Source organism: Suricata suricatta, chromosome 2 (genome assembly GCF_006229205.1).
Source record: "Suricata suricatta isolate VVHF042 chromosome 2, meerkat_22Aug2017_6uvM2_HiC, whole genome shotgun sequence".
Lineage (NCBI taxonomy): Eukaryota > Metazoa > Chordata > Mammalia > Carnivora > Herpestidae > Suricata > Suricata suricatta.
Genome location: NC_043701.1, coordinates 110,416,517 through 110,435,345, shown reverse-complemented (window position 1 = coordinate 110,435,345; position 18,829 = coordinate 110,416,517). Strand labels below are relative to the sequence as shown.

Sequence of the window (18,829 nt, the reverse complement as noted above, 5' to 3'; positions counted from 1 at the left end):
CTCCACACCCTCGCCAGCATCTATAGTCTCTTGATTTGTTCATTTTAGCCACTCTGACTGGCATGACCGCAGCAATTTCCTACTTGACACATCCCCAAAGGCAAGGGAAATGAAAGCAAAACTGAACTCTTGGGACTTCATCAAGATAAAAAGCTTCTGCACTGCAAGGGAAACAATCAAGAAAACTAATAGGCAACCGACAGAATGGGAAAAGATACTTGCAAATGACATATCAGATAAAGGGCTAGTATCTAAAATATACAAAGAACTCACCAAATTTCACACCCACAAAACAAATAACCCAGTAAAGAAATGGGCAGAAGACATAAACAGACACTTCTCCAAAGAGGACATCCAGATGGCCTACAGGCACATGAAATGATGCTCAACATCACTCATCATCAGGGAAACACAAATCAAAACCACACTGAGATACCACCTCATGCCAGTCAGAGTGGCTAGACTGATATATTTTAAAGTACAATTTAAAGATCATGCACAACCACAAAAATAAAGAAAGCCTTAATATCTAAGACAGATGAGACATGTAGGAATAAATCTAACAGAAGAGGAACAGACCTCTGTAGCTATACACTCAATAAGGGCTGGGGCTTTGTTTATTATCATGCTCCTAGTTTCTCAAATGCCTTGTACAAGTGTGTCATCAGCAACAACACTTGGCTGATGTTCCTCCTTTTTATCCCCCTTTTAAAATTTTATTTGTTTGTTTGTTTCTTTCTTTCCTTAAGAGAGAATACAAGCAAGGAGAGGGGGAAAAGGAGAGAGACAGAGAATCATAAGCAGGCTCCAAGCTCAGCACGGAGCACAATACGGGCTCCATCCCATGACCTGAGCAGAAATCAAGAGTCAGATGCTTAACCAACTGAGCCACTCAGGCTCCCTGCACTATTTCTGTTTTGATTTTGTTTATCTGGAGTAACACAAAGCTGGGGTGACCAATGGAGATTATGGGGTAGCTGCTTTGTTTTATCTTCATGATATTACTTGACCTATTTTCAGACCTCCTATCTACAATGTGTGGGTCTTGGAAATTAAAATAAAGCAAAAATAAGAACATGATACAGCAATCATTTATTGAGCACTTACTCATTTAATATACAAATACCACATATTAGCAGCTGAGAAAGGTGAGGTTTTGAGAAGTTAAACAGGATCACAGATAGAGGCTTTAGCCCAGCAAGTAAAATCACCCCTACACACCAGTCATAGTCTCAGTTTTCTCATCTTAAAATGGGGATAATAATACCAACTTTATAACTATTCCTAAAATATATTCTTTTAGTAAAAAACAAGTTAAATAATAAAAATATTTTTTATAGAAAGTAGAAAACCAAAAATAAGCAGTTAGGAATATGGGCACAGATGTGTTCACACATACCTACACGCAGGGAAAATAACACACTTTTTATAACACACTCCCAAATATTTCCTGAGCTTTGTTTCCTCGCTAAGCAAGTCATCCAGGTGTCCATCAAGAGTTATTTGGATGCTGTCAGAATGGCTAAACTTAACAACTCAGGAAACGACGGATGTGGGACAAGGATGTGGAGAAAAGGGGACATTTTTGCACTGCTGGTGGGAATACAAACTGGTGCGGCCACTCTGGAAAACAGCATGGAGGTTCCTCCAAAAATTAAAAACAGAGCTACCCTACTACCCATAAATTTCACTATTAGGTATTTATCCTAAGGATACAGAAATGCTGATTCGAAGGGGCACATGAACCCTGATGTTTACAGCAGCACTATCAATAATAGCTAAATTATGGAAAGAGCACAAATGTCCATCAACTGATGAATGGATAAAAGACAATGTGTACATATAGTATGTTTATATTAGAATATTACTCAATGATCAAAAAAATGAACTCCTGCCATTTACAACAACATGTATAGAACTAGAGTGTATTATGCTAAGCAAAATAAATCAGAGAAAGACAAGTACCATAGGATTACATCACTCATGTGGAATTTAAGAAGCCAAACAGATAAACATAGGGGAAGAGAAGCAAAATAATATAAAAACAGGGAAGGGGACAAAACATAAGAGACTCTTAAATACAGAGAACTGAGGGTTGCTGGAGCAGTGTTGGGTGGGGGTGGGGGCTAAATGGGGGATGGGCATTGAGGAGGACACTTGTTGGCATGAGCACTGTTATGTGTAAGTGATGAATCACTAAATTCTACTCCTGAAACCGCCACTACGCTATGGGTTAACTAACTTGGATTTAAATAAAAATTTTTTTAAAAAAGACTTATTTGGGTGCACTAAATCTATGCATAGGCTAATTAATATTGTTTAGACATTTGACTTACTTCTTGGGCAGCTTCATTTTTTTCACCTTTTCTTCAGCATGTTCATCTGCTATTCCCACATGACATCCTAATGCCAGCAAAGTCCTGGAAGACAAAACCATAGATGAGATGTCAGAACTCCTCTCTATGTGCAGAACAGCCCAACATGATAGCAGATGGGGAGAAGGTAGGACAGTCCACCTTGAAAACAGAGCAGAAATTATAATAGTAAGTCTTTCTCCAAACCCCTGCCTGTGGTCCTGTTTCTTCTAAAGGCACTGATTGCTTACAATTCTTGAATATCCTGCCCTAGTATGTGCAGACTCTAACACACACATAAGGGTGTGTGTGTGTGTGTGTGTGTGTGTGTGTGTGTGTGCGCGCGCGCGCATGTGTGTTGTTTCTTTGTTCCCTTTTAAACAATGAGTATAGTTCTCTCCAATTTTCTATCGTGACTTTACACTATATCTTTGATACACAATTCTTTCATTTAAAGCTGGCTTATTTTTCAACAGCTTTGAAGTTCTCCATTAGCTGGATGCATCAGAATGGTTTTACCCAGTTTTCTGTTCATATCTAGCCTTTTGTTATTACAAACAATGCTGAGATGAATAACCTCATACATTTAATACACATACTGTATCCTTCATCTGCAGGATAAAAATTCCTAGAACATGGAATTACTGAGTCACAGGGTATATACATTTTAAAGATTCATGTGGCATCTGGGTGGCTCAGTTGGTTGAGCATCCAACTTTGGCTCAGGTCATGATCTCACAGCTCGTGGATTCGAGCCCCACGTAGGGCTCTCTGCTGTCAGCACAGAGTCTGCTTTGGATCCTCTGTCCCTCTCTCTCTCTCCCCCTCTTCCATTGGTTCTGTCTCTTTCAAAATAAATAAATAAAATAAAATAAGGATTCATAAATGTTGCCAAATGTCTATAGAGTTGCTAATAACTTAAATTCCCAATAGCAGTCTAGGACACTGCCTGTTTTCCATACACAGTTACCAAACTGCTTAAACTTTGTCAATTAGTAGGTTAAAAAGGTATCTAATTATCATTTTAATTTTTTAAAGATTTTATTTTTAAGTAACCTCTATACTCAAAAGTGGGGCTCAAACTTACAGCCCTGAGATCAAGAGTCATATGTTCTACCAGCAGAAGCCAGCCAGGTGCCCCTGTATTTTTCTTAGTATAAGTGTATCTGAGTGCCTTTTTCGTATTCTTAAGCAGTATCTGTACATACTTTTTTCTTTGAAAATATGTTTGTTCACTTTTCCATTAGATTTAGCTCTTCCTATGTCTGAGATAGAAGTTGCAAGTGTTTTTCTCTAGTCTGTCTTTTTACTTTCTTTAAAGTGTTATTTATATGCAGAATCTCAAATATGTTCTTATATAAATGAAATTTACCACTGTTTCTTATAGCTTCTGAGTTTTATGGAGCACTTAGAGATGTCCAGTTTGGAAAATCATTTGAAGGAAAATGCCCATGCTATCCTGTGTGGGGGTGATGGTCAGAGGAGTCTACTAGCTTCAGGTACAGTTTTAACTCGATTTCTTTTTCCAGATGGATACTTAATTCTCTATAAAATATTTACCAAATAATCCATCTTTTACCACTGGTTTGAAATTCAACCTTTAGTAGACACAAATTCTCCATATGTTTTTAATCCTTTACTGAACTTTCTATCTAGAAAAAAAAAATCTCATTGTCAAATATATATCAGGGGTCTTTGTTTGCCAGGAACTGTTCATCCATTTTTTAACATACTCTGTATCTTTTCCTCTCCTGAATGACCTTTCATTGCTTTTCCTGAGAAATATCCCTACCATTCACATGTAGAACTCAACCTTTAAAATCCTCCAGATTTATTTGGAACAACATGCCTTTAGTATCCATGACAATGAGTGGTTTCTCCTATCTCAACAGAATAAGATACAATGGCTTATCCTTTTTGGATTACAGAATTTCTAGGTTCTAGTCAGTGCCAGAAGGCATGTGGCAAGCATCTACAGTTCATTTACACAGCATCTTAAAAATGAAAATCTGAAGACAGATAGATGGCACAGATAGGTAGAGCTATGTGTATTTACACATACATTGTTATCCAAATTAAATATTAGGTTAAATGTGTAAAATTAAGATGATTCTGTGAAATTACCCTTCAAATGTTAAACTGCATATCTATGGATAGATCAAGAACTGATTGAAGCTATAAAAAGTACCTAAAGAATGTGCCAATTAAAATGAGATCCATCATGGGGCACCCATGTGGCTCAGTCGGTTAAGCATTTGACTCTTGGTTTTGGCTCAGGTCATGATCTCAGGGTTTGTGAGTTTGAGCCCCAGATCAGGCTCTGTGCTGAGAGTATGGAGCCTGCTTGGGATTTCTTTCTTTGTCTCTCTCTGCCCTCCCCCACTCACTCTGTCTCTCTCTCAAAAATAAGTAAACTTAAAAGCAATTTTAAAAAGACTATATTAGCTGTACTAAAACCACTTTATCTGATTTAATACTGTTTTACTCACAGTTTTAAGATGTTTAAAAGTCTGCTGAGGAGTAGGGGCACCTGGGTGGCTCAGTCGATTAAGCGTCAGACTTTGGCTCAGGTCATGATCTCGCAGTTCATGAGTTTGAGTCCCACATTGGGCTCACCGCTGTCAGCGCAGAGCCCACTTCAGATCCTCTGCCCTCCCCCCTCTGCCCTTCCTCTGCTCACACTCTCCCTCCAAAAATAAATAAACATTTAAAAATAAACAGAGGGATTACATTGAAATACATTATCAAAATATTTTTTTTTAATGAGGAGAGAAGAACACACTACAAGTGTGACCAGTGAAGGCTGGGCAGAGGTTGGCTGCTCTGGTCCATGGCAGGGAAGAACAGAATAAAGGGGCAGAAACAGACTGCCTAAAGGTAGGCTCTCAGTCTCGTTGCCTCCACAGTAACTTGCACATGTCTTCAGTAAATACTACGAAATTAAGCAGCAGAAACTGATCCATGTGGCACCATAATACTTACAGTAGATAGCCACAGAAAATAGGGTAAACAGACTGGCATAAAGCCATGAAGAGAACATGAGGCACCCTGCAGATGGTGAGCACGTGGTAAGTAAAAGCCTGGTTAGAGGCTGAGCTTTACTGCTTATTCATTGCTTCATTCATTCAACAAACATTTACCTGCTTCTGGGTAAAGTCTGAAAAATGGTAGATAAATGAGATGCCCAAGGTCTGGCAGAGAGGCCATCCTGTGATTACACAAACCAGGAAAGGAACATCTATGCTGAGGGGTGCCTGTCCATAAAAGGGGGCCTTACTGCATCAGGGAACTCAGTACATGTTTCCCAAGGGAGTGACCAGAGATGTAAGGGATGAGAACAGGGCACAGAGAGGAACCTCCCAGGAAGAGGACATAGAGAAAGCCCTGTGCTTGAAAGAAATATGCAAACAAGTGAGCCAGAAAAGGCTAGTGTAATGTCAGGAGAGAGTAGCCCTTCCACAGGATGAAGCTGGTAACATGGTGACAGACTTTGTGGAACTCTTACATGAATTAATGCACTGTCTTCATCTAAAGATTAGTGGAAAGCTGCTAAAAGAATGTCAACTATGGAGGCACCTGGGTGGCTCAGTCAGTAGGGTGTCAACTTCGGCTCAGGTCATGATCTCACAGTTCATGAGTTAACCCTTCCCACAATATTCTTATGGTGTGTCAGACATGTAGTGCTCAAGGCTTTAATAGTATTCTACAATTTAGTACCCACAACAATTCCACAAGGTAGATTCACTATGACCCCATTTTAATGTGGGAAGAAAATCTAAGGTTCAGAAAAATCTAAGACTCCTTTGGAGCAGGAAGTCCTTGAAGCCACACCATCCAAAGTCAGAGCCTTCTTTCCTTCTCTGCTCTGGAGACCCCCAAACAAAGGACTAAAGGAAATACAGAAAAGAAACTACTGTGCTTTCTCTAAACCACTGAGATTGGGCCAAATTTTGGAGGTGGGAACTCTTCCAGTTTTAATATAAAATTTTATGTTTATTTTTTTATTTTTTATTTTTCATTTTTGGGAGACAGAGAGAGACAGTGAGAGCAGGGGAGGGTCAGAGAGAGAGGGAGACACAAAATCCAAAGACAGGCTCCAGGCTCTGAGCTAGCTGTCAGCACAGAGCCCGATGTGGGGCTCAAACCCATGATCTGTGAGATCATGACCTAAGCCAAAGCCGTACGCTTAACCGACTGAGCCACTCAGGAGCCCTTTACTGTAAAATTTTAAAGAAATAAGTTAGGGGCTCCTGGGTAGCTCGGTCTGTTAAGTCTCCGACTTTAGCTCAGGCCATGATCTCATAGTTCCTGGGTTCAAGCCCTGCATGGGGCTCTGTATCGACAGCTCAGAGCCTGCTTCAAATTTTGTGTCTCTGTCTCTCTCTGCCTCTCCCTAGCTCACACTCTGTGTAGCTCTCACTCAATAAAAAACAGACACAAAATTTTTTTTAAGAAATAGGTTAAATCAGCTCATTGTAAAACTATGGAGAATTAGCTCATGAAAAAGGTCATTAGCATTCACCATGGGCAACAGCACCAGGTTCATGCAGTCTGATGATTAATCAAACCAGCCACCAGTGGCTCTTAGGAGTGAGATCAGATTACATGCAGTCAAAAGCAACACCCTAAATGCAAATACAGAGATTTCTCCCCTTCACTTCCTACCACGATGTGCCCTTTGCAATAGCTGGCCTTGTTGCCAATCACTAAAATGATAGGAGATGTACTGCAAATCTAACTAAATTATCTTCGACCATGACCTTTCAAGAAAACATTTTGTTGTAAAAGATGGGCCAATGGTGAGCTGCTGTGAATTACTTGCTGAAATGTTCAAGCGCCTCATCAAGAATACAAAGGAAGGCTGGGCACCCCAAACACGGGGTGCACAGGTCACAGCCATGCATCATGCCTTCTTAATCACCAGCACGCTCTGTCAATTTTTATCTTTGGTAGGTTCTCAATCTACTTGATTTGTATATGTTTCCCTTTCTTTTTAAATTACTAGTAGAACCTAAGCACATTCTATGTGTAATATGTTAATTTCCATAATGTTAATTACTATCACATCTTTGAAGAAATATAGGTGAACCCCAAACCTAGCATGTGTCAAGTAAGTTCTATGTTCTGAGTCCTTGGTAAAAATCAGTTCAACAGAAGTAACTCCTTACTTCTTTACAAAACTAAAACAGATAAAAATGGATGCAGTGTATAAGCCTACTATAAGCATACATTAGGATAAGTGACCAATTTGAACAAATTAGTCCTAGAAGGCCATCAAGGACAGAAAAGGAGTAAAAGAAACATTATGGTATTTTCAAAAATATTTTCTGAACTTTGCTGTATTAACATTTGAAATTACTTTCCTTCCTTTATTTTACATGACCTCATTCTTTCATTTGCAATGGTTAAGTGGCACATTTCATGAAAGCAACTGGAAGTCAGTGAAAAGCACATCTGCCTTTAAAGATGGCATGCAAGGGGCGCCTGGGTGGCTCAGTCGGTTAAGCATCTGACTTTAGCTCAGGCCATGATCTCACAGTTCATGGGTTTGAGCCCTGTGCTGGGCTGTGTGCTGACAGCTCAGAGCCTGGAGCCTGCTTCTGATTCTGTGTCTCCCTCTCTGCTCCTTCCCCACTTGTTCTCTGTCTCTCAAAAATGAATAAACATTATTTTTTAAAGGATATCATGCAAACAGTCTATAGCAGCCTTTCTAAAAGTATGTTCCTCAGGCAAATGGTCCCGAGGTATCCTCTGAATAAAAGATCATATAGCTCAATAATTTGGGTAAATATAAATGGATTCCATCATGTTTTAGAGATCCATGATACTGAACAATCCATCAGCAAAAAATAAAAACTTATTTAATTATTTTAACTCAGCATCTTTAAAATGTGTTAAAGCAGGGTTTTTCACACTACCTGTGATTAAGGACCAATTTTCTTTTAATTTCCAGCCAGCTGTGGTCTGATTCTCTGATAGAATATAATAAAACTTGTTAGAGAAAATCATGTGTTTTTTAAATTTAAAACCTAAATTTAAAACATGTATGCATGCATGCATGCATTTAGAGAGAGAGAGAGAGAGGATTCGAAGCAAGCTCTGTGTTGTCAGTACGGAGTCTGATGGGGTGCTCGAGTGTGGCTGGAACTTACAAACCATTAGATTATGACCTGAGCCGAAATTAAGAGTCAGATGCTGAACTGACTGAGCCACCCAGGTTCCCCGAGAAAATTAAATTTTTTATATGAAGACATAAAATACAAGGTTGCATTCTGTAAATTATTTATAAATTAATATTTATCAATTATTCAGTAAGACATAAAATTGCTCCCTTAAATTGGTATAAACATTTCTAAACACTTATTGTTAGTATATTTTCTTATCTTGTCACAAATAAGTAACAATTTGTGACTGACCTGGTCCATGGCCCACACTCTGCGTAGCACTATATCTCATCACAGAGCCCTTGTTTTCTATAATACCCATCTCTAGAATGCTCTTTGGTAAATACTTTATAAAGGCATAAAATAGTAAGGTCAAGGTCTAATTTCCAACAATGATTGATACAATCTGCCTGTGCATTAAAAAAGTTCTAACGTCAACGCTGAATTATAAACTATACTGATACCTTGTCTGTTTCAGGGAAAGCAGATGGGAAAATAGGAAAGTTAGGGAACTCACTTCAAGGTCTCAAGTGACATCTGCAAATTGTAATTGCGCTCCTGCTCAGGCAGCTTGGAGAACTCCACCAGACACGGATGCTGTCTCTTATTGTCATCTCTAACCTGAAACAGGGCAGAAAATCCTCATGAAATAGTCTCTAATGTCAGACACCAGCAATGGCCAGCCTACTATGTGGTGGGAAGTGAAGAAGGAAAGCAAGAAGGAAGCCCCAGCTCATCACCCCAGCTATTTGCCTTGGAAGCCCCCCCCAGACACATTAAAGTTTGAGGTCAGTGGTAAAGCCTGGCGTTCTCTGGGCACCCTGTTCTGTTTGTCACAGTTCCTGGTCCCAGGTCCCATGCCTTCTCTACCCTGACACCCACAGCTCACCCCATAAACCCTCTCCAGCATTTGTTTAAATTGTATTTTCTCAACCAGGTTTATCCTTTCCACCTTCCCAATATGGCTATCTGCCCACTCACCCTTCATTTTCTTTTTCTTCTGAACAAATTCCAACTGCTAACAAATTCTGGTCTGCTAGATCAGACACTTACTGTTTGCTCTATCTCCTGGCATTAGAATGTAAGACCAAAGAAACAGGGATTTTGTTCTCTTTTGTTCTTTGATGTATTCCCAGCACCTAGAACATGCCTGGCACATGACAGGCACTCAACAAATGTTATGTAAATCGAGATGAATTCTATGTAAGAAGACGTAGTGATGTAGTAATTTTATGCATTTAGAACCAAACAGACTAGAGATGTCAATTAGCAACATGACCAATCTAATGTCTTTGAGATGGTTCCAGCTGTTTATGTCACCCTCTGCAACCTCCAGATAACACAAATCAGTCCTTCATCCTAACAGAATCAGTTAGCCTAATACAGGTACTTTTCAGACTAATCCTTCTAAGTGTGTATTCACAGTAAGAGTAGACAAAATTTAAGACTTTAGGAATGAATTAGTGAGAAAGATGCTCTAGATCCTTACATTGGTGAATAGATTTTTTTAATCTTCTTGGAGACCTAAATGACACAAGCACTACCATGTGGCCCTAGATGACAGCCGTATGCTGTCAGGGTACAAACTACTGCGTGGGGATAATGACCAGGTTCTAGAAACGCCACATAAAAAGTATGCAAACAAGAGCAGAAACTTTTTACACTCTTTAGACATCACTATGCTAAAAATAACATATTGTTTTTTCTTCCTAGTGAACAGAACTTAAGCAAAAGCATGTATCATATGTACTCGATTAAATGTGTGACTCTGGAAATGAAATCTAGAATCACAGGATTTTAATTTACATGAATTCTAAACATAAAAATAGAAGTGAATGTGTCCAAGTCCTGAGATACTCTACTCCCCATTTATGTAATGTCCTCTTTCCCCCTATTATCTACACCAGGAAATAACTAACACTCCTGTCCTTTCGAAGGTCCAAGCTAAAACCAGAAATCTGCAGACTTTCCTGCCTCTCTTACCCATATCCTACACTTGAACTCTAAAACACATCTTGCAGTCATGTCTCTCCTTCCCCACTGCCAGGCACATAGCTGTGAAACACCGTCTCCTACCTGGGGGACTTGTAAGAGCCACAGCAGATCTAACAGTGCAAACAGTTCTAGACTAGAAGCTAGAAAATCTGGAACCTAGTCCTAGCTCCTGACGACCCCTGTGACTGCTGTCAAGGTCCTTCCCACAGTGAGGACTCTCAGCGATATCATCACATGGAAAACTGAAATAGCATATAGCCCAGTGTGCTGTTATGAAAATTTAACCCGGTAATCTATGAGATTGTATGTGAAAATGGAAAGTAAAAATGTATTTGTCTAAATAAATACATAATAAACATGAGGAAGTAGTGTGGAGTATAATACGGTACTACTGCTGGCATGGGGTATCATGTGGTTATCACCACTAACACTAATAATAAACGTTCCTTATTTAGAGCTCAATACAATAAATTATGACAGAGTAAATACACCCACTTCTACATTCAAATATAAGAAAGTACAACCTTTGAGATACTTAGGCTAATCACATTATACAAATACAAGTTATTGCCACAATCCTGCTAAAAATAAGTATACGATACATGGGATTGCATAGGAAGTGTTTTTTTTAATATAAATTTTATTGACAAACTATAAACTAAGATCTTTAAATAAGAATTTGGAAATATATTCAATCATTATATCTTAACCTATCTTCCATCCATGAAAATAACTATGACCCTCTGCCCACAGGCTCTGTATTGACTACTATGCATAGTCATGACTAAAAGAAGTAAAACATCAGGAAGGGGAAAAGAAAAGTGACTGATTGCTTTCCATTTTCAACTTTCACTTTCAACTTCAATGAGTTTCCTTTTCCAAGTGGCTTAGAAAGTGCTTATTGTCTGTATATGTTAACCTTGACTTAAAAATATAACATTCAGCCTGAAGAATGAGAACTTTTCAATTGTCTATGCAACTGAGCCATCCTTCAACAGATATGCCAATAATGCCATCCCCTCTTGTAGAGAAAAACAGGACAAAAACTAATATGTAAGGGAAAAAAATCAATCTAATCAATTCATGTTGCCACATAGCAGGATAAGTGAGAAAAGGTTATGTTTTCAGAAAGATGTAATAACAAATCTGAAAATAAATTTCAAAATTACTTACTGGACCATACTGCCAGCCAAGTTCGATTTTATTCATAACCCAGAGTTCATGGATATTCTCTGCCAGTTTTTCTCTTATTCTCTCCAGGTGAGGAGGTAACACAATCTAAAATTACAAGAAGGAAGGAAGGAAAGAAGGAGAGAGAAAGAAGAGAAAGAAGAGAAAAAGAAAGAAAGAAAAAAGAAAGAAAGGAAGGAAGGGAGAGGGAGGGAGGGAGGAAAGAAAATACACATCAGAAACAAATACAAAGAAAACAGTGCTAATTATCCTCACAGTGAACTGAACCAAATAAAACCATCATAAACCATCAAAATCTAATATAGTAGGTTCTAATGTAGTTATAAAAATATAACTAAGTATATCTAAACATTTTTAAAGGTACTTTGGGGACTGTGGGTGGGACGCCTTATGTTTTCAAGGGAATTTGTGAAAGGTTGGAAGAAGGAAAAGAGAGTGTTGGTAGGGAAAGTCGCCATTAAGAAAGATGCCTTCATGGACATGGGATGCAGCTACCAAAGCATGCATCGCTTAAAAGAGAAATCACCCCAAAGTTGCTAAACCAACTGGGCCATTACCCATAGGCCAGAATGAAGGCAAATCAGTGGCCAAAGGATAATCCATTGGCTCTCTGAGCCTGTGAATACCTAATTGTGGTGATTTATGTTTTCCCTTAACTCTACTCTGCCACTCTCAGTGGATTCTAATCTAGGGATTACAATCTAAATATTTTCATTAAAAACAGGAAGTTTAGGGGCGCCTGGGTAGCTCAATTGGTTAAGCATCCAACTTCAGCTCAGGTCATGATCTCACTGTTCAAGCTCCCTGTTGGGCTCTCAGCTGTCAGCGCAGAGCCTGTTTCAGTTCCCTCTCTCTCTGCCCTTACCCACCCCCCATCAAAAATAAATATTTTTTTTTAAAAGAGGAAGTTTAATGACCTCTTCACAAAGAATATGGATGGTTTTCAAGGTGAGGGCTTGGCTGTTCACATCTGGTGACGCATTTACGTGTCACCCCACAGCCAGTCCCTCCACAGAGGGCAAGCAACTGCCTCTGACGTTCACTGATGAGGCGGTTTCCTCAGAAAACCAGGCTGTCACTGTTCCCTTTCCCCACAAGGGTAGAGATAATCTAGATCTCAGGAAATCCTCAATGTGATCTCACTGAAGAATCCATAAGTCCCTCACAGCCCACTCCCATCCTCCTAATCGTGTTTACTACTAAACTTTGATAGCACCACACCTATCCTGGCACCTGCAGCCAGGAACAACACACACTGAGTTTTAGGCATGAACAAAGCTTGCTCCTTTTAATAATAATATAAAAAGCCAGCATGACAAGACAGAAAAAGGATTCAAGAAGCTTAAGCAAGTGTTTGCCAAACAACTGGACCCTCTGAGGACTTCCACTTCAGGACCTTAGAAAACTAATACAAACTTTGAATATCTAACCAATCTTACTGAAGTTACTTCAGAGTCAAGATAAAGTAATATTTACTGTTAATTTACTGTCTATGTCAGGATATATACACATCTATGAAACAGAAAAGCAAGAATAAGGGCTAATATTTCTTGGGTGCCTGTTTGCAAAGTATTGTGCTGAAGTATTATTTATTAACCATACTCTTAGGATCTCAATTGACAAGGGGAGTAACTTCCCTAAGGTCCCAAAGTAGGCATTTGACCCTGGGTGCTTTGACTCACTCCAAAGCCCACAGTCTCAATCTCTACCTAAGAAAAAGGTCAGTTAAATTGCTTCAAAATAATAGTGGATCAAGATGGGAGAAGAAATTAAAAAGGTACACCCTAAAATTAGCTTGCATTACCTCCAGCTATGACCCACATTAGTGCATCAGGAAACCAATGTAGTGGCTTGAGACCATCCTTAAAAAAAAAAAAAAGGAACTGAATAGAACAGAAAACAAAGGAGTGGAAGTGATAAGGTAAGCACTGCTTTTACAAAATTTGCTTCAATATATACATGAATCGTATGACTGCCAGAGGCACTCCTGAGGGTTGCAGATAAAAGAGTCTGAAAACTGTGGCACATGGGACTGTACAACAGCACGACAGTACAAATGGCGACCGTAACACCTGCTCTGGGTACCTGGCTGGTATCCACAGGAATTGGCGTGAAGGCAGCCTGCGTCAGGGAAACTGTGGGACCCAGCAGGTCTCGGGTGTAAGTCCTTTCTTGCTTGTATTCTCTGCTGTGCTCCACTTTCAACTTCTCTTTAGGCAGGACAGCTTCATAGCAAGGAGCATACCCAGGTGGAGGAAGGAATTTAAATTCTCCATGTCTCCCCCCAAGCAGAAAGCGTACCCTAAAAAGGATGCATATCAGAGTCAGCGAAAGCAAGGTGCCTCATCAACAAAATACGAGGAATAAATTATTAGCATGAAATTAACTTTATCAGAAGCCACACTTCTCCCCCAAGTACCATCTTAATGTGGGTGCCATGGAGTCGAAGAGCCTCTGAGCATGAAAGTAAAATGGGATCATGGAGAAAAATGGATTACATTATGTTGATGGATCAGGGAAAACTATCACTCACTGGAGAAACAGAAGAAGCACATGCATCAGACTCCTTTGAGAATGAAATGCCTGTACACAGGAACTGGTCACTGAATATCTCAAGGGGCCAAAATACTCAAAAGAGAAAGAGGAGACATTATCTAAATATTTATATATTTTAAATTATAGGATTGGATGAGATCTGATAAAAAGAAACAGTCATTTTCCAGTGTCCAACTTCCCAGTGAAATTCCCTAAAGGGAACTCAAATGATATTTCATTTGCAGAAGAAAGAAGGCAACCTTATTTCTTATTTGATAACAAAAACGTCTCACTAAAATCTTTTATATATTGAAAAGATTTAATTAAAAATAACTTAATCCAAATTCCATTGAACAATGCTTTTTGAAACACAGGTAAATGATGGGGCTGTCAGCTAACAAAACAAAATCAGGGTGCCTGAGTGACTCAGTCAGTGATGCATCTGATTTTGACCCAGGTCATGATCTCACAGTTTGAGTTCAAGCCTCACGTCAGGCTCTGTACTGACATCTCAGAGCCTGGAGCCTGCCTCAGAGTCTGTGTCTCCCTCTCTCTTTCTCTGCCCCTCCTCTGCTTATACTTTCTCTCTCAAAAATAAATAAATATTATTTTTTTAAAAAAGGAAAAGCAGGGGCACCTGGGTGGCTCAGTCAGTTAAGTGCCCGGCTTCAGCTCAGGTCATGATCTCCCAGTTTGTGGGTTTAAGCACCGCATCAGGCTCTGTGTTGACAGCTGGCTCAGAGCCTGGAGCCTGTCTCAGATTCTGTATCTCCCTCTCTCTGACCCTCCGCTGCTTGCACTGTCTCTCTCTGTCTCTGTCTCTCAAAAATAAATAAAAAGCATTAAAAAATTTTAAAAAACCTATTAAAAAAAGGAAAATCAAAATTTCATCTTCCTTGTACTTCTTTTTCTAATTTCTGTGTTTCAATTCTAGGCCAAAAATAAGAGGAATAATAAATTAGTAAATAAAAAGCAAAGAGCAAAACATGAAGAAAACAAAAATTTTTAAAAATTCCAGAAGCTTCTAAGAAATGCAATTTGGATGAATATATCAGAAAAGGTCACTGGTGCCTCACGGATAGCTAATACTTTATGCTTTCCCTGTCCCCTCTTCAATATGGTGCCTCTGTAACCATGAATTACTCATGTGAATAGAACTATAATGGAAAGAAAAACCAGAATAACTTGATGGCCGGTCATAATAAGAAAGTCATTCTCATTAGTCAGCTATATGCATATATTAACAGGTGACAACATGGCCCCTTATCACAACAGATCAATGCATGTTAAAGTTCTCTTTGTAGAACTTCAAACAAAGATAATTTAACTCTTTCCATCCGGTAATAGCAAGAAAGGAGAAAGAGGAAACCATCTTGACCCAGCTGATCATAGGCAGATAATTTGCAAGTGTAACAGGTAGAAGGTAACAGAGAGAGGAAATATCTCGACCTGATGAACAACAATAAAAAAATCCATGTAGTTTCTGCAGAATGAGGAGGGTAGGGTGGGAGAAGATGATGACAAGAAAAGAAAACTTGATGAAAATAAATACATGGAAATAAGTGGTACTTTCTTACATAACATTGTTCATTTTCCCTTATTAAATATAAAGTAAACTTAAATTGGCTTGAAATATTCCAGAACACTGATTTGGGAGAGGTTTAGCAGACTGCTCTGTCTGCATTCAGCCTCTTGAGATGCCCCTCTGGGCTGAATCCTACCTCTTCCTCCAAGGCACAAGCAAATGCCCTGGGGACAGATGCCCAGGGGTGAGAGAGAAGTAGGGAAGCATAAGTGATGGCAGTGCAGAGTCTTCCGAGAAAGAATGAGAAGTCAAAAGGGACACAAACCAAAAACACACAGAAATACTAACTTTATTCCTGCAGAGAAACTAACAACTGGAAAGAAGAGGCCATCGATGTTGAAATTCTCAAACATTCCTTGAACAGGTTGCCCGTTAATTCGGAATGAGATGCTTGGGGCACTCAGATCTAAACAGCAACTGATGACATCGTCAGTTCTCAACAGATGCTGGTTTGGTGAGCTTACAGTACGTGCAATACAACCTATGGAGGAAAAACAGTAACAGAAGTGATTTAATTTTTTTTTTTCGTCCAGCGTCATCTTCAGATCTGAATCGGTAGTGACAAATCAATGCACAATACCGGAAGAGAATAAGTCTTGAATGCGTTATTAATGTTATATGTTAAATCCTTTTTCCAAAAACTTGCTTTTGTGGGGGTAGCCATGCTGCTATCGTTTTTATAAAATTGGCCTTCTGATATGCAGAGAATTCTGAATGGAGATGAATGGTATTTGATGCAAAAATCATCTCAGAGCTGATAACATGATCATGTCAGAGGAAAAGCTCCAGGGAGAGATTTGAGTTCAAACAGATGCTTTACCACCTACCATCTGTATGACCATCAGCCCATTACATAACCTCTCTAAACATTGATTTCTTGTAAAGCCAAATGCCATCACCTTGCAGAGCTATAACAGTGATTAATTTAAGGGTTTAAAAGAACACCAGGATTTGCATGTCAGTCCCCTTGCCAAATATTAAGTCCCCTTTGTCTTATAAAATAAAAATACCTAAGGATAATGAAAGCAGCAAATATGTTCATTTGTGCACTGGTTGCTGAGAGGCAAGTACCTGCCAATTTGTTTTTACAACTGATTTCACACAAGATCTTGGTTGGCTTCTTCAATACAGCAGGACGCAAGCTGAGGAGTGACAATGATTATTTGACAAACGTCATTTCTTGCCCCAGCCAACCTATGGCCTACGCTCCTTCTTGACTATGTCAAAATTCCTTTGCTAATTAGTCTCCATGGGCACACTGGCAGACAAGAAGGTAAGCCTGTGTCAAATACACATGCTAACAAACACATACAAAATTTCCCAATTTAATCAAAGATAAAAATAGATGTGATGATACAAAATTTGCATTTTTATAAGAGCTTCTTTGAATTTCCAGCATGCCAAATATTTTACCAGCAGCATAGCTAAAATGCCAGTGGCAGAGAATATTGACTTTTTATAATGTGTCAATTTTGAATTCTACCAGAGTCAAATCTGTAAGCAATAAATTATCAAGTGGTACTTTTAGAATTTCCTGAATAAAGAGAGCTTTTTAATGTCTGTTTATTTTTGAGAAAGAGAGAGAGAGAGCATTAGAGGGACAGAGAGAGAGGGAGACACAGAATCTGAAATGGGCTCCAAGCTCCAAGCTGTCAGCATAGAGCTCAATGCAGGGCTTGAACTCACAAACTGTGAGATCATGACCTGAACCAAAGTCAGACACTTAACTGATTGAGCCACCCAGGTGCTCCAAGGGAGCTTTTTAAAACATCATATAAAAGCAATGTAACTCACTTCAAAAGATCTATACCCTTGTTTGTATCAAGGTGAAAATATTATTATACAGATATTTACTATACACCAAATATACTGCTCAGTGTGAGGGATATTATTATGCTAATGCCAAGGACTAAAAGTCACCATGGCAAACTCTCTTGTGATGCCTGAAACAAAAAGGAAAGATAAAGAGGCTCACATGTGCACAACCCCTGGACTACAATTTAAATGGCACTCACACTGTTGAATCTGGTAGGGAGCATTTTCAGGTTTCATGTATGCAAACTGATCCTATTCATATTAGAACTACATGCCTGTTCTCTGCATTAGCCACAAGGAAGACCACAGTGATATACCAGTCCTGGATCAGAAATCTGTACCCATCTTTCTCCTCCACTGTTCTATGACATTCTTCCACACTTCCATATTGAAAAGCTCACAAAACACTTAGATTTCTCTCACTTTGGGCTCTCCTTTACAAACACCTGGAACTTGGATGCCCAAAATCCAGTTCTGCATTCAAAGAATGTACCAACTCTGTGCAAAGTTTAAGTTGTAAAAGAATAAGTGAAGACATAACTCCAATCTTTTGCTGATGAGCCCAAGTCTCATTCCAGAAAACACTACCACTCTTTATTTACAGAAAGTTAAGTGGTAAAGAACATGCTTTATACCAGGAACCACAGATTTAATTCTACCTTAACTATTAAAAAGAAAAAGAACAGGAGTATAACCCTAAGAAAATTACCTAAATTACTATGACTCTGACCTTAATAAATCAGATGCCAACTGATTTAGTTTGGTCTTTGTTGCCTATGAATCTAAAATTAAGAGAGCATTTAATATGGCTCATGTCAGAGAAATTTCTGTCTGTGTTCTCTCCTAGGATTTTTGATGGTTTGAGGTTTCACATGAAGGTCTTTAATCCATTTTGAATTTATATTGTATCTGGGGAAAGTAAGTGGTCCAGTTTCACTCTTTCGCATGTAGCTGTATGGTTTTCCCAACACTGTTTGTTGAAGAGGCTATCTTTTTTCCATTGCATATTCCTTCCTGCTTTGTTGAAGATTAAAGGACTATAAAAAAGGTTTGTTTCTGGGAGTTCTATCCTGTCCCATTGATCTATATGTCTGTTTTGTCCCAGTACCATATAGTTTTGATCACTACAGCTTTGTAATATAGCTTGAAGTCTGGAACTGTGGTATCTCCAGCTTTTCTTTTCTTTTTCA

At 39.0% G+C, this 18,829-nt stretch overlaps 1 protein-coding gene across 1 annotated transcript in view; it reads right to left on the bottom strand.

The window, feature by feature from the left end:
* The window catches only part of RYR2 (ryanodine receptor 2), a 526,329-nt gene that overhangs the window by 292,878 nt on the left and 214,622 nt on the right, over window positions 1-18,829 (bottom strand). The window contains exons 21-25 of the mRNA XM_029919427.1: window positions 16,113-16,305; window positions 13,790-14,006; window positions 11,687-11,791; window positions 9,036-9,139; window positions 2,337-2,420 (exon numbers count right to left, since the gene is read on the bottom strand). Of these exons, the coding sequence (XP_029775287.1) occupies window positions 2,337-2,420; window positions 9,036-9,139; window positions 11,687-11,791; window positions 13,790-14,006; window positions 16,113-16,305 (703 nt within the window). The remainder of the gene's footprint in view (window positions 1-2,336; window positions 2,421-9,035; window positions 9,140-11,686; window positions 11,792-13,789; window positions 14,007-16,112; window positions 16,306-18,829) is intronic.